This window comes from Megalobrama amblycephala, linkage group LG17, assembly GCF_018812025.1.
Source record: "Megalobrama amblycephala isolate DHTTF-2021 linkage group LG17, ASM1881202v1, whole genome shotgun sequence".
Taxonomy (NCBI): domain Eukaryota; kingdom Metazoa; phylum Chordata; class Actinopteri; order Cypriniformes; family Xenocyprididae; genus Megalobrama; species Megalobrama amblycephala.
The window spans coordinates 38,965,415-38,982,185 of NC_063060.1; the positions used below are offsets into that span (position 1 = coordinate 38,965,415).

The following is a 16,771-nucleotide window of genomic DNA, read 5'->3' on the forward strand; positions in this document are numbered from 1 at the left end:
GAATGAGTCAAGTTCTGTAAACTTACAGTCTAACTACAACAATGAATTAGAAAAACTTCAACTTGAACAAATTTAATCATGCGCATGCGCCACAATACTACGTCATGACGGCGCATTACTTCACCAGAGTTTGAAAAATGCACTTTCAGCCATCTTTCTGTGATCGCGATGTACCCGAGGCAACTTTGCTGATCAAAGAAGAAAACAAAGGAGCGCACGTTTGGATGACTACAGATGAGACGTTATGTATTACAAATAAAGAAGCAAGTAAGTATCTTGATATTGATATATGCTCTCTTCATTTTAATTTTTTCACCGGAACATAGCAGTTCTTATGAGTGTAACTTATTTAGTTTAATCGCAATATGGAGGTGAATTAATCATGTTTCCTGTAATTTATTTATGATTGCATTATAATAATTTCTTATACAATATGAACGTGGTCGCGTGTGTGGGCGTGTTCAAAGAATTTGGCTGCTGAAAATATATTTTAATTGAACTCTGACTTTTGAAATCATTTTAAATGACTTTAAGTTAAATTTGCAGAACTAAATTCAAAGATCTGATCTTGCAACATTTAAAGACAATTATATACATTTAATCGCTATTATAACCACCAGTAATGCTTATAATCTATTTTTCTTTTTGCATTTGAAAAGTTAGTTGTTCAATTACTGTTTGTGTTTGTAATATGTAATATTTTTGTGCTTATCTGTTGTTTTATATATTCATTTTGTAGGATCAGTACAGGTTTGTTATTGGAGATACAGTGCAAGCTGTGTGGAATCAAAGACCTGTATTGATGAGGTGATGTTCAATGTTTTTCCATTAATTCAGCCACCCTGATCACACACTACAAGCTAAAACACTGCCATCAACTGTCCTTATAGCTTTTAAATGCTTTGAATCTTTTCTGTTTGCATGTAATAAATTCTCACCTGTGCACTTACAAATCCCCATCTAATCATTATATATTTATATTTACATATAATGATATTATTATATAATTATTTTCAAAGCAAAACCCCTCAATTTGCTTGGGCCTTGGGTTATTTATCTATATTTGTGTAATTGATAAAGTTATGTTTAATTCCTTGTAAAGTAGGAATAAAAATGTTTATAAAAATATTCTCAATTTTGAAAGGCCAGTGTCAGTGAAGATGGTGTGGTCACTGGAATCCTGGTGTTTGTGGGAAATGTGAAGGAGCTTCTCCCAGGATTCTACAACAGTGTTGTCCTGATGACTGAGGTAATTCATCTTGGGTGATGCAGTTGCGGTCAAAAGTTTACTTACACCTTGCAGAATAAACTGCTTCATCAGGGAAGTACTAAATAAAGAAACAAATACAATGCTAATTTGTATGATTTGTTTGTTTTATAATAAAGTTATGATTATGTAAACTTTAGAATTACATAATCATATTTCTACTCTAAACTGTTTTTTGAAATATAAACATTTAAATTGTAGCTGTCATAAATTATGTATTCAAACATTAAATACATAAATTAATTATAAAAAAAATATTTAAAATAAAATTATAATGAATATGTAACGTGGTGCATATAATTAGCAGAATGCTCCTCTCTATAGTTGACTAATGAGTTTATGCTGAATATGATTTTTCTGAAGTAAATGTGATGTTACGTGACATTGTTTACAAGCTGTTTCATTGACGTCTTTCCACGCATTGAAACACTGATTGAGCGATTAAATGTGACAACTTATGGGTCAGTTGTACTGTATGTTGTAACACACCTTCAGATGTTCATTCATATTTATTTCACACTGTAACTGGTATTAAAGTGGAGGATATTATCAGTACACAGTAAACATCTTGGCCACAGGCTTCAATCACTATCAGCAACTCTTTGCCTTTAGGGAATACCAAATGGGTTTTTATTATTTTCAAACCTACAAAGGTGGATATAAACTTTGGAGTTCTGTATATATATATCTATATCTATTGATTTCATTCGATTGAACCAATTATAATAATGGACTGACTCTTACTTCTTTTTTTTTTTTTTTTTTCCTCCAGGTATTTATTTTTTTTTACTTTCTTGCCTCTTTGGAACATGTTCATTTATGCATACTGTGTAGAGGTGGTTCGCAGCTTCATGGACATTTAAGGTTTTCTGCCGATGAAGAGCTTCTGGGACATTAACATAAACAGCACTTTTTCATACAACTTAAAAAAAGGTGGTGACAGACAATTTTGGTTTTCTTGTTTTTGTGCCTTTGGAATTCATTGTTTTTTTGTTTGATTTGTTTTTTCTTTTCAAAATTACATTCACTGTAATGCTGGAGTAAGATTTTAGAAGAAACCTTTTTGTCCTGTTTAATGTTTGTGCTAGTAAGGGTTGCAGAGCTTATAAGTAACAAGGTTTACAAAATGTAACACTTTACAAAAGGTCTCGCTTGTTAACATCAATTTATATATTAGACAACATTATCTAACTTTGTGCATTGACTTTTTTTTACAGTATTTATCAATATTTGTTAACATTAGGCAATAAAAAATATTTTTTCTCGTTAATAAAATGTATAGTTATTGTTCATGTTAGTTTACAGTGCATTATCTATTAACATATGCAACTTTTGATTTTAATAATGCATACGTAATATTAACTAGGATTTATAAATGCTTAAAGTATTTTCATTCATAGTTCATGTTAACTAAAGTAGTTAACTAATAGAAAATTATTGTACAGTGTTACCCAAAGTTTTGAATCTTTTCTTTTCTTTACATTTTGTTTGTATTAATTCATGGGTGTTATCTTATTTATCATCTTATACAGAATGATTTTATCTGAAAATGTAAAAATGCAGTATGTGATGGAGAAAATTATATGCATATAAGCCTCACTGTCCTCCAGACTCTTTCTAAATGAGAGTTAAAGTGTTGTAATTGTTTGTGATTGTGTATAGTGTTTCTTGGGTTTTTCTTGTGCATCAACAAAAAGGTTTTTGTGCATTTGTTTTAGAGATTATTTTGTCAGTAAATGTAGAGGGTTTCAATTTGCATTTGTGTTGATTGTAATATTTTGAAATATACTAAATTGTAACTTCATTATTATATGTACAAATAATGTAATTACAAATGTATTAAATTATATAATAGTGTACATGTAAATTACATTAAAGTATATTTAAGTTCGCATTAATTGCTTGTCAGTACATTCGGAAGTATACTTTTACCATATTTTAAAGTACATAAAAAATTGTATTAAAGTCCTACTTAAGTGCTTTAAAAAAATCACTCAGAAGTTCAACTTATTGCATTTAATATGAACTTAATCTGTGATATATTTTAAATTAATTACAAATAGAATGCACTTAAGCGGCTGAAAACATTACATTTAATTCACACTTAAGTGTATTGATAACTGATATTAAAATATATTTTAGTTCACATTAATTGCTTGTTAGTACATTGGGCAGTGCACTTCAACTATATTTTAAAGGTACTAGAAGCAATTACGAAGGTTGTCATAAAGTTGTATTATAGTACCACTTAAGTTGTTCAAAAAAATCACTCAAAAGTTCAACTTATTGCATTTAATATTAACTTAATCTGTGATATATTTGAAATTGATTACAAATAGATTGCACTTAAGCGGATGAAACATTACATTTAATTCACACTTAAGTGTATTGATATCTGATATTAAAATATATTTTAGTTCACATTAATTGCTTGTTAGTGCATTGGGCAGTGCACTTCAACTATATTTTAAAGGTACTAGAAGCAATTACGAAGGTTGTCATAAAGTTGTATTAAAGTACCACTTAAGTTGTTCAAAAAAATCATTCTTAAGTTCAACTTATTGCATTTAATATGAACTTAATATGTGATATATTTGAAATTAAGTACAGATATAATGCACTTAAGCGATGAAAACATTACATTTAATTCACACTTAAGTGTGTTCTTTTAAAGTATATTATTTTTGCAATAAGTACACTTTATAAAAGTATACTAAAGTGCACTTTTTTTTCACAAGGGATATTGAGGATTCATAGTGTTATTTATGCACATACTTATTTAGTAGATAATGCTGACATATTTTTTTTAATTTTAAATGTTGTTCATTCATACTGTGGACAGGGGTTAAATTAAACTTTTATGAAATATAATTAATTCTCTTGCAGGTGTATTTGCTGACAGCATTAAACCAAAAGACACAGATAAAATAATCAGGACAGAAGGAGAGTCTGTGACACTGAGCTGTACATATGATACAAGCAGCAATAATGTTATGCTTTTCTGGTACAGACAGTATCCAAAAAGAGAACCTCAATATTTACTGCGGAAAGGAGCTCGATCATGGAGCGATAGTGAGAATATACCAGACCCTCAACGGTTTCAGTCGACTACATCCCAAACATCCACTGAACTCATTATTAACAGTGTGACTCTGTCAGATTCAGCTCTCTATTATTGTGCTCTAAGAGTTGGAGCCCAGTGATACAAAGTCTATGTGAAGCTGTACAAAAACTGAAAATTATTTTTCACTTTGATCTCAAGCCACATCAAACCCACAATCTATAATTCACACAATATAATTGTGAAAAACACCTGTGTGTGGTTAGAGGAAATTTAGTTACAGTTAGGCAATAAAAAAGGTATTTAGTGTTCTTGCAGGTGATTCATAAATCATAAACTATTCCTTAATTTGACTTCATTTGTCAAATCAAATGTATAAGCAATTTATACATGTTTCTAGTGTCACTTTTGCAAACGTCAAATCAACAGTCCAAACTAATTTTGAATAAGGATAAACTTAATAATAATAATAATAATAATAATAATATCACTCATGCAGCAGATTATTTGAATATGAAGACTGTAGCTTTAAGAGGAGCTGGAGAAATCCTCTGCTAGACAATGAATGAAGGTTTACTTCAGAAACACTTTGTCCTGCAGATCAAGTGAACTAAAACATTAATTGATCCTTTTGGTTTTGGTTTTACTTTGTTCTCTAACATGTGAGTGTATTCTATCCCAAGTGTGTCTGCATTTTATCATGTTTCTTGTTTGCTGTCTGTCCTGTTGTGGCATGTGAAATGTTGATTTCAACTTGAATTCCATCTTCCTGCAGGTGTCAGTTTTGGGAATGTGCCCTGGTGCCCACAGTGACAGGAAACTGAATAATACTGAGCAAAAACTGGAGCAAAGAGCATAAAACACATCATATCCCAGTTTAAATATACATTAAACATTTGAGAAATTATATCAACTAGAAAAAACAAAACAAAAACAAGTGCAAGATAATTTAGGTATTTATCCTTCATAATATATGTTAATTTCTGTGTGTATAAGAGGGTTATGTCAGAAGGCGGAGTTTAACACAGAAACACATTCAGTGATCAGCATCAAATACAGCATCACTCAAGCAGCAGCTACCATCATGTTCACTTGTGTCCTGATATTGCTGACTTTAATGGAAGGTAAAATCTCACATGTACCGTTACATCATCATTTTTCATTTTAAACATGCTGAAATAGGTTTTTGTTGTAGGTAACAGAGCTAAAGAGGTCATCACTCCATACAGTGATGCAGCATCTGCCACTGAGACCGAGAGTGTGAAACTCTCTTGTAACTACAGCGGTTCTGTTGATAGTCTTCACTGGTATCGACAATATGCAGGTTCACCACCACAGTTCCTCATACTGGAAACCTATGGAACAGTTATTCCCGCTGATCCTCCAGTTCCTGGAATATCCATCAGTCACAGAAAAGAAGACAAACGTGTGGATCTGATCATCTCCTCTGCTGTATCAGACTCTGCTCTGTATTACTGTGCTCTGAGGCCCACAGTCACAGGAAACACAAGATCACTGTACAAAAACCTGACTGATGTTAGTCTTACAGTGAGATGTTGTCAAAAACAACTCCATACAGGTAACAGTTTGATTCTGATGTTGCATTCAAATTCATATAAATATATACATTTTCTGGCTGGTTAGTATTTCTGTAAGTTCAAGCATTGTTATATTCTTATTATTGTATGAGAGTTTTTCAATGAACATTGATGGAATAACAAACTATAATCTTTGTGTGTCATCATGTTTGAAGAAATATAAATAAATAAGGTCAGCATTTATCATCCATCATCTTTTTCAGATTCACAAATTATTTATTCTTGTTAGACTTGTGGACGTTGTGAATAAATGTAATAAATGTTTGTCACATGACCACTGGGGGGTGCTGTGTGTGTACATTAAACATTTCAGAGAGGACAACCAACTGTATCTGTAATGAATTCACATGTGAAAGAAACAACAGAAGACGGTCCTTTTGCCTTTTGAATATATCTTACTTAAGTGTCATGAAAATAAATAATGCCACATTGCTAATAATCCTAATGGTCTAAACATGCTTCATATCCTCAATGCAAAATATAATTCCTTGGATGAAATAAATATCAGACGTGTTTCCCAAGGATTGTGAAATTTACTAAAAATCATTTTGTTAGGTTGTTCATTAGGTTTTCCTCACAAAATGCACTTGATCAATAATTTATAAAGATATCAGTCAACATACCATAACAAGATGTGGCATTAGACTGCAATAATGATACAGGCACAAACCCCACTATCAAATATTGAATATTTTAACTCTCTGACTCTAACAGTAAATAGCCTATATATTATGTTTAGCCTCTATTTATTCAACAAGATGCATATTATTTATTTATTTATTTTTTTGAGATATTCATTGACTGAAGGCACAATCATCTCAGGTTTCATTAAGGAAAGACAGAGAAGGTGGTCTAAATAAACCACACCCACATGAAAGCTTCACAATAGGCTTCTACAATCATACATTTTCTGTTTACTTCAGTTTATAAAGCCAGTAAATCTTCTCAACATGGAGAGATGCTTTCTGCTGATTCTTCTATCTGTGCCAGGTATAAAACGTTTAATATAAACAGACTCAAATATAAAATGTTTTGACTATATTTTTAAATGTAATTCTATATTACAATAATGACATCATAGTTTGCTGAAGGAACTATTTTTGGCATTGTAATTTTCATTTATAATCTTGTGCATCTTTGGATAAGTAGACCTGTTGTGAAATTTGTCCATTTCTCTTGCAGGGTTTCTGTCTGACAGCATTAAACCAAAAGACAAAGAAACTAATATTTACAGAAATGAAGAAGAGCGTGTAACTCTGAGCTGCTCGTATGATTCAAGCAGCAGTTATATTTTGCTTTACTGGTACAGACAGTATCCTAATAGTGAACCTGAATATTTACTGTTTAAAGGTGCTCAATCACGGAGCAGTTCTGAGGATATACCAGACCCTCAACGGTTTCAGTCGACTACATCCCAATCATCCACTGAACTCACTATTAACAGTGTGACTCTGTCAGATTCAGCTCTCTATTATTGTGCTCTAAGAGTTGACACCCAGTGATACAAAATGTCTGAGAGGCTTTACAAAAACTCACATGTAGATTTTGCCTTTTAAATAACGATTCAAATAAACCACAGCTTTATCTTGTGTAAACCACAACACAATATTGTAACACCTGCTGGAAGAAAAAAAAAACTGTGTGCTCGGAGGAAACTATGAAGGAAGATTATAGTCTTAAATAATGTGTCTTAAAACTAATTTATTTATTGCATATGGGCATAAGTAGGTGCAGTGGTAACAATTTCAGTATACTGTCTGTCAATGTGTTTTGTGGGGTATTTGTGGTATTTGTTTAAACTTTGTACAGCACTTTGGCCAACAGCTTTTTTTTATGTGCTTTATAAATAAATAAATGACTTACTAACTTAAAAATAAAGGTTTGCTGTGGTATCTGGTACCAAGAAAAATAGAGGTGTGCTGTGGTATCTGGTAGCAAGATGTTAGCAGCAGATCCTTTAAGTCCTGTAAGTTGCGAGGTGGAGCCTCCATGGATCGTACTTGTTTGTTCAGCACATCCCAAAGATGCTTGATTGGCTTGAGATCTGGGGAATTTGGAGGCCAAGTCAACACCTCAAACTCCTTGTTGTGCTCCTCAAACCATTCCTGAACCATTTTTGCTTTGTGGCAAGACGCATTACCCTGCTGAAAGAGGCCACAGCCACCAGGGAATACCGTTTCCATGAAAGGGTGTACATGCTCTGTAACAATGCTTAGGTAGGTGGTACGTGTCAAAGTAACATCCACATGGTTGGCAGGACCCAAAGTTTCCCAGCAGAACATTGCCCAAAGCATCACACTGCCTCTGTTGGCTTGGCTTCTTCCCATAGTGCATCCTGGTGCCATGTGTTCCCCATGTATGTGACGCACATGCACCCGGCTATCCGCATGATTTAAAAGAAAACATGAATGATCAGACCAGGCCACCTTCTTCCATTGCTCCGTGGTCCAGTTCTGATACTCACTGTTGTCTCTTTCTGTGGTGGACAGGGGTTAGCATGGGCACCCTGACTGGTCTGCGGCTATGCAGCTCCATACACAACAAACTGTGATGCACTGTGTATTCTGACACCTTTCTATCAGAATCAGCATTAACTTCTTGAGCAATTTGAGCTACAGCAGCTCATCTGTTGGATCGGACCATACGGGCCAGCCTTCGATCCTCACGTGTATCGATGAGCCTCGGCCGCCAATGACCCTGCCGGTTCACCACTGTTCCTTCCTTGGTCCACTTTTGATACTGACCACTGCAGACCGGGAACACCCCACAAGAGCTGCAGTTTTGGAGATGCTCTGACCCATTCGTCTAGCCGTCACAATTTGGCCCTTGTCAAACTCACTCAAATCCTTACGCTTGCCCATTTTTCCTGCTTCTAACACATCAACTTTGAGGACAAAATGTTCATTTGCTGCCTAATATATCCCACCCACTAACAGGTGCCGAGATGAAGAGATAATCATATTCACTTCAGTATCAGTGGTCATAATGTTATGGCTGATCAGTGTATGTCGGCTACATTACTTTAGACCCTTGGAGATCATAAGAACATCAACTTATGAGTTTGTAACAGCCCTATGTAGAGTCTATAGCATCTGGTGACACCTGCCAGAGACTTCACTGCACTGTGATTGGGTGTTGAAAGCACTGGCTGGGAGCTTCAGTTGTCTGAAGGAGGCTGTTATGGCAGTTCTGCAAAGCTCAGTGAGGAGACCATCATTCGAAACAATGTCTTTCTGTTTGTTACTAGTTTTAATGGCCTTCATTGGTAAGATTTCTGTTCTTTACCTATATGCATTTACCGTTTTTCCACATTAGCAGTGCATATTCAATGCTAACTTTAGTTACTTTGTAACAGTTAATGAACTGAATTGAATCAACATTGAACTAAACTGAGCTGAATAATGCTTTACAGCTGAAATTAAATTCATAATTGATTCAATAACACTGTTATTCTCCTATTTATTTTTTGTGAAGCTGCTTTGAAACAATCTGTGTTGTATAAAGAGCTATACAAATAAAGTTGATGTGACTTGTTTGAAATGACTTATTCAACATTCTTCTCAGGCACCAGTACACAAGACAGCATTACTCCAACATCTCCTGCTGTCCATGCAAAGGTCAATGAAAAAGTGACTATTTCTTGTAAATACCAGTACACTTTGTCAATGAATAATCTCCAGTGGTATCGACAATACCCCAACTCTGTGCCGGAATTCCTGATTCTAATCATGGAGTCGGGACAAAAGCAGACCGCTACACCTCCTCATCCTCGGCTCACAGCCTCAGTCAATAAAGAAAGCAAGACGGTGAATCTGGAAATCTTCCCTGCAGATGTGAAGGATTCTGCCTTGTATTACTGTGCACTGCAGCCCACAGTGGCAGGAAACACCATGTACACCATACAAAAACCTGCTCAAAGCTAAACGGCTTAGATGTTAGAAACCATGAGACCAGAGAGTCTGCACACACACCACTACTTGTGTGCTGCTGGATGCGGTCGTTGCCTGGCGCCTCGGGATGGTCACCAACGCTGTATCGCGTGCTTGGGCTTAACCCTCAGGGGTCTGAGGATTTTTGGGGCCCTGGAGAAGTTTTGACATGCCCTGACATTTGTGCTTTTTTCAGTTGTTCATAAACATATTAATGACAAAAGTGTCATTACACTGTATTCAGCACAAACTAGGCTACAATAATATGTGAGGAACATGTATGTACATGCTTGTGTTTTTGAAGGAATAACGTTTATGCGTGGTTATTGAAAAAACAAAAAACTTAAGTCACTGAAATAAGGCCAAAAAAAATATTAAAACTGTGTTCACAAGGATTCTGGGTATTGGAGGTTGTAGACTAGAGTTTTTGCTTCAGAATGAAGTAAAAAATTATCCTTCCTACTCCTTCATATAAAACAATAGAGAGATTTAAATTTTCTAAGACACTTTTGGTCAAGAAACACAGTATGCATGGAGGCGTGAATCCTCATGTATAATGGGTGATTCTCACCTGAGAAGACAAAAGAATTGAATAATAATGACCTGAAATGACTTGCATATTAATGAGGCCTTTCAGTCAGGTAGGCTGTGAAAAAACCCTCTGTGATCATGCTGATAACAGGATTAAAGTCCACTCAGGACAAAAAAAAAAACATGATTTTTGTGATCTCATGCATGCACGTATTATTGCACATGATGTGAAGAAAATTTTGTATAGGCCTATGTTAAATTACACTACCAGTCAAAAGATTGAACACATTGCCATTATAATGTTTTTAAAAGAAGTCTCAAGTCTCTAACCAAATAATGGTTTTCTATTTTAATATACTTTAAAATATAATGTATTTCTGTGATGCAAAGCGTCTGAACATTCCTACCTCTAGGGCATTTCATATAGGCTACTATATTTGTTATATTATAGAGCCTAAATGTTGATGTGCAGTTGACAAACTATACATCATTAAAAAGATCTAAGACTCAAGCTCCACATTTTGACTCTTAAAATCTTATATTGACCATAATTTCTTAATATGCTTAAAAGCATACACATTTTGAGAAATATTGATTGATTCTCATATGTTTATATCAATTTTCTATACAGAGGAGTAATATTTATTATTCTATATTTATTGTCATCATTATGAGCGCTGGATGCTGTGTTTTTAATTCATACTTGAGCCGGAGGGCGCTCTGCCCCTTTTGTCCACAAATGCCTCAGTAAAAGAAGAGGCAAATCATGTGACAATCAAGGAACTAACAGAGGCAAGAGATCGCTAAATATGGCTATTCAAAACACTTTTGAAGACAATAAATACACGATTGAGATGATGAATGCATGTATTGACTGAATTTGCGTCTGAATAGCGCTGGCTCCGTGGGCGTGGCCGCATTAGTGGATAATGAGCTGAATCACGGACTTCTGACATGGCTCTCTTTTCATACAGATTACATAAACACAGAAGGTTTGTTTTCGATTTGACTTATATGTTTTAAAACCTGACATCTTAACGTTTTTTTAGACATAAGTGTAATTTTTTTGTCATTAGTATTCACTAAGTTACAGTTCATTTTCTAAGAACTATCAGATTGGACTTCGTTCAGAGGGAGACGAGAGATCACGCATCATGTTAGTTTTCTTTATTTTACAAAAAGCACAACATTTTGTTTTTGAGTGTACACAAATGAAAGAAGATATTCCACAGATTAAAATGGTGTAAAACTCTTAATTGTATGTGCAACATTGACGGAGTATTTTGAGTCTCTTTCACACTGATAAGAAAAAAACCACGGTGGTATCGCCGGCGATACCCTCAGACCTCAGAGTGTTAAGGCACGCTGAGGCGGCGTTTGTGGACGAGTCATGTACCCATTGTGGGAAGATGACCGTCGCGGAGTTGCGGTCTAGACTCCAGTTCCTGCAAAGGGGCGGAGTCCCGGTGCCGCTGCCTCGTTCCAATCCTCCCCAGAGGGTTGCGTCGGGTGGCGGCACTGGTGACCTGAGGATCACGGTGAGCGTGTTTCCTTCGGGGAACCAACCCCCTAGGAACCCTCACCCCTCCTGCACTCCGCATCCAGTAGAGCTGCCGGGGAGCGCGGTGGACCGCCCCAGAGGTGTGTACCATCCGTATCCTTCGGAGCTCCCCAAGACGACCGGATGTCGATCGCTGCATCGGAGGGTGAGCCTGACGCTTCTGGGGATGACGATTCGGCGCAGCTGCCTCCTTCGGGAGTGACAACTGTGCCCGATTCAGACCCGGAAATGATGGCTATGCTTTCCCAGGCCGCCAACAGGGTCGGGCTCGTGTGGAATCCTCCACCGTGTCCCGAACCCTCGAGGTTGGACGATTGGTATCTCGGGGTGGCAAGGGCTGGTTCTCAGCCCCCCACCCCAGTGCCTTTCTTCCCGGAAGTGCATGAAGAGCTCACTGGCACGTGGACGGCACCTTTTACTGCCCGAAACCGTGTCGGTGGGTCCTCCTCCCTCACCACCCTTGACTGCGGGGCAGCGAAGGGTTATACGCGCATACCCCCTGTGGAGCGGGCCGTTGCTATGCAACTGTGCCCTAACTCCACCTGGCGGGGGGAGCCGTCTCTCCCTTCCCGGGCCTGTAAGTACTCGTCGGATCTTACCGGCAAGGCTTACCAGGCCTGTGGGGAAGCTGCCTCTGCCCTACACGCTATGGCGTTGTTGCAGGTCCATCAGGCCAAGGCACTGAAGGATCTGCACGAGGGTGGCCATGACCCACAGGTTCTTCAGGAACTTCATGCGACGAAGGTCACGGCGCGGTCAGTGGGTCGTGCGATGTCCACACTTGTGGTCCAGGAGCGCCATCTCTGGCTGTGTCTTGTGGACATGAGGGATACCGACAAAGTCAGGTTCCTTAATTCCCCCGTGTCCCAGACCGGCCTCTTCGGCGACGCGGTCGAGAACTTCGCCCAACAGTTCTCGGCTGTACAGAAGCAGTCTGAGGCCATCAGTCACATCCTGCCGAGGCGGTCAGCTGCTGCTCCACCACCGCCTACAGCACCTCAGACTGCCCGTCGCCGAGGGCGCCCCCCTGCGGCCGCCCCCGCTCCTGCGCCCCAGCAGCAGCAGCCTCCAGCTAAGCGGCGCCGTGGAGCCGGTCATGGTCGGGGCGCCCAGCCCGTCCCGCCACCCCCCAAGAAGAAGGGTGGCAAGGCCAAGTCCAAGCGGCCCTAGGACGGGCGACCCGGAGATGGATGGGACTGCTCTACAGGAGGTGGTGACCGCACCGCTCCTTCCCCCGGAGGAGGGCCGGGTGGAGAATCTTTTGTTTCCTTCTGTTTTTGTTCCGCCAAATTCTCAATAAAAGAGCAGTTTCCTCTATCTCCGGGTCCGAAGAGGGCTCGGAGAGCAGTGGGAGGGCAAGAACCTCACCACTCTCATCCCCCTCTTCTGTCGCCAGTGGACAGCAGCGAGCAGCAGGCAGTCAAAGCCTCGACTGCTCCCTCTGTCCACCCGTGGAAGCAGGCAAGTGTTCCACAGCGCACTGTGACGCCGCTTCGGGCCGCCTCGCAGAGAGAGCCTCCCGGGCCGCGTCCCTGCGTTCCACCTCGCTACCCCGCTGCGGGTGCGCCTGTGGTCCCTCTGGTCCCGCTGGTACGGTCTCTGGGAGCCTGGTTAGCACTCACCAGTCCGTCCCGCTGGCTTGTTCGGACCATCAGGCTCGGCTACGCGATTCAGTTCGCCCGTCAGGGGTGTCCACTTCACTGTAGTGAAAGATGTCGATGCCCCTGTCTTGCGTGCGGAGATCACAGTCCTACTGGCGAAGGATGATCCTGGATCTGCGGGTCTTGAATCGGAGCCTTCACAAGCTGAAGTGTTCCATTCATGTTCCCGGTGTGCTCAACCGTGTGGCCGATGAGCTATCACGAGCTGCGCTGCCAGGAGAGTGGCGACTCCACCCCCAGGTGGTTCAGCTGATCTGGAGAGAGTTCGGAGAGGCTCAGGTAGACCTGTTTGCCTCACAAGAAACCTCCCACTGCCAGTTGTTTTACTTTCTGACCGGGGGAACACTCGGGACAGACGCACTGGCACACAGCTGGCCCCAGGGCCTGCACAAATATGCGTTTCCCCCAGTGAGCCTACTTGCACAGACTCTGTGCAAGTCAGGGAGGACGAGGAGCAGGTCTTGCTAGTTGCGCCTTACTGGCCCAACCGGACCTTGTTCCCAGAACTCTCACTCCTCGCGACAGCCCCTCCCTGGCCCATTCCTCTGAGGAAGGACCTTCTTTCTCAGAGACGGGGCACTCTTTGGCACCCGCGTCCAGACCTCTGGAAACTCCATGTCTGGTCCCTGGACGGGACGCGGAGGTTCTAGGTGACTTACCCCCGAGGTACTTAACACCATCACTTCGGCTCGTGCACTGTCTACGAGACGTGCTTACGCCTCGAAGTGGAACCTGTTCGTCGAGTGGTGCTCTTCTCGCCGAGAAGACCCCCGAAGATGCTCGATCGGTGTCGTGCTTTCCTTCTTGCAGCAAGGGTTGGAGCATAGGCTGTCCCCCTCCACCCTCAAAGTCCATTCTGCTGCTATCTCCGCTTACCACGACCACATAGATGGCAAATCTGTTGGTCAGCACGACCTGGTCGTCAGGTTCCTTAGGGGGCGAGACGGTTAAATCCTCCTCGTCCCCCCTCCATACCCTCTTGGGACCTCGCTCTGGTGCTAAGAGCACTTCAGATTGCTCCCTTTGAGCCTTTGCAATCGGCAGACTTAAAGATTCTGTCTATGAAGACTTTGCTGCTGGTTGCATTGGCCTCCATCAAGAGGGTAGGGGACCTGCAGTCATTTTCGGTCGATGAATCGTGCCTGGAGTTCGGACCGGGTGATAGCCACGTGGTACTAAGACCCCGGCCTGGCTATGTGCCCAAGGTTCCTACCACTCCCTTCAGGGACCAGGTGGTGAGCCTGCAAGCGCTGCCCTCGGAGGAGGCAGACCCAGCCCTGGCTTTGCTCTGTCCAGTCCGCGCCTTGCGACTGTACATAGACAGAACTCGAAGCTTCAGGACCTCAGACCAGCTCTTTGTCTGTTATGGAGGCCAGCAGAAGGGAAAGGCTGTCTCCAAGCAGAGGATGGCCCACTGGATAGTGGATGCCATCGCCCTGGCTTACCAAGCTCAGGGCGTGCCCTGCCCGCTCAGATTGCATGCTCACTCCACGAGAGGTGTAGCATCCTCCTGGGCGCTGGCTCGTGGCGCCTCGCTAACAGACATTTGTAGAGCTGCGGGCTGGGCGACACCTAACACGTTCGCTAGATACTATAGCCTTCGTGTCGAGCCGGTCTCCTCCCGTGTTCTCGCCTCAGGTCAGAGGCACGGAGAGGCCCCGGCTTAGTGTCGGCTTGCTGCGCTGCATGCGCTTCCTTGCTCCAGAGAGTCCCTACGGGCAAACCCTGTTCAGTCCTCCGGTTACCCTTCGGCAGCCGACGTGGCGGAGCGTCCGGCGCCAGGCCTATACTCCGTTGCATCCCTGAGAACCGGATTTAGGCTGGGTTCCATATGTGTGACCCTACGGGGATCCCATATGGCTTTCTCCACGGCTGCTCCTAAACGAAGCCCGTGTCTTTCCCTCTGGGAGAACCCATCTCTACCGAGTTGGAGTCACCCCAGTTCTTCCAACAACTTACAACAGAGCGCTGGAGGAGGGCAGCTCCTGTGGCGCTTTGGTAGGGATTCCTATTCGTCGGTCTGTCCGACGTACGTCGAACGTGACCGACTGAATGGGAACGTCTCGGTTACAAAGGTAACCCTCGTTCCCTGAAGGAGGGAACGGAGACGTACGTCCCGTCGCCACAGTTGTTGTCCTGCTGTGCTGCCGCCTGCTTAGTTCGGCTCCTCAGCGAAAACCTGAAGATGCAACGCACCTGCTGCTCATTATATACCCGCGCTGCAAGGCGAGCAGCTGATGCAGATGATTGCATGCCAATGTGCATTGGCTCGTTTTAGTTACACTCGAAGTAGATTGGCCTCTCTGGCGAGATTCCTATTCGTCGGTCTGTCCGACGTACGTCTCCGTTCCCTCCTTCAGGCAACGAGGGTTACCTTTGTAACCGAGACGTTACCCTTAACTTTAGTTAACTACTTTTTTTTTTTTTACATAAACTAACAATGAAAAGTAATTCTAAAGCATTAATCTTAATTAATATTAATTTCAGCATCTAAATTTGAATCTGTTAATATTATTTAATGGATCTGAGCTAACATGAACTACAGTGAATAGTTTATTTTTGTTCACGTTAACAACAAATGGATTGCTCTTTTTTATGTTAGTTAATGCATTAACTAATGCTGACTAATGGGATCATATTGTAAAGTGTTACCTTTAAAAAAAATCTATTCATTATTTAGTGATGAAAATACTGTATGACTGACAAAAGTTAATTAATTGCCAGTATTGTGTTAGATTAAAATGAGGTAGAGAATCATTACCAAAGACCATTTGTTTGGGTGTTTGTGTATTTTTAAGAGAGGTCAAAATTTATTACGTCTTAATTGTTTCTCTGTTCATTTCTCACATGGTGAACAGGGTAAGTAATAAACCTGACAATGAAATTCAGATACATAAGCAGAGATTTTAATTTCACACAGACCAGCACACTTTTTCAAATATTTCATGCATGCAAATTATATCTATGCCCTCACTGCAGGATTTATCCACCAATGAGTTCATTTTGTTGAACTGGATCATTTGAGTATCAATGGTTCCCAGTATGTACATCATTGTGTCAAGAGGTGGCGCTCTTTGATTAGTTTGTCTTGGCTTGTATTTGACTTGTTTTCTGTTGATGAATGGAATCACTTCACTGTCACTCTTTGTAAGAACATCAACCA

At 40.7% G+C, this 16,771-nt stretch overlaps 3 gene segments (V, D, J or C); all 3 read left to right on the forward strand.

Moving 5' to 3' along the window:
- The first annotated feature begins 5,345 nt into the window (after positions 1–5,345).
- Positions 5,346–6,339, forward strand: LOC125250241. The segment is given in 2 exon segments: positions 5,346–5,452; positions 5,524–6,339. Coding segments are annotated over 2 exon segments (489 nt in total).
- A 515-nt stretch (positions 6,340–6,854) lies between these two features.
- LOC125250255 lies at positions 6,855–7,493 on the forward strand. The segment is given in 2 exon segments: positions 6,855–6,916; positions 7,109–7,493. Coding segments are annotated over 2 exon segments (360 nt in total).
- Positions 7,494–8,870: 1,377 nt separating this feature from the next.
- Positions 8,871–9,885, forward strand: LOC125250246. The segment is given in 2 exon segments: positions 8,871–9,191; positions 9,491–9,885. Coding segments are annotated over 2 exon segments (444 nt in total).
- Positions 9,886–16,771: the final 6,886 nt, after the last annotated feature.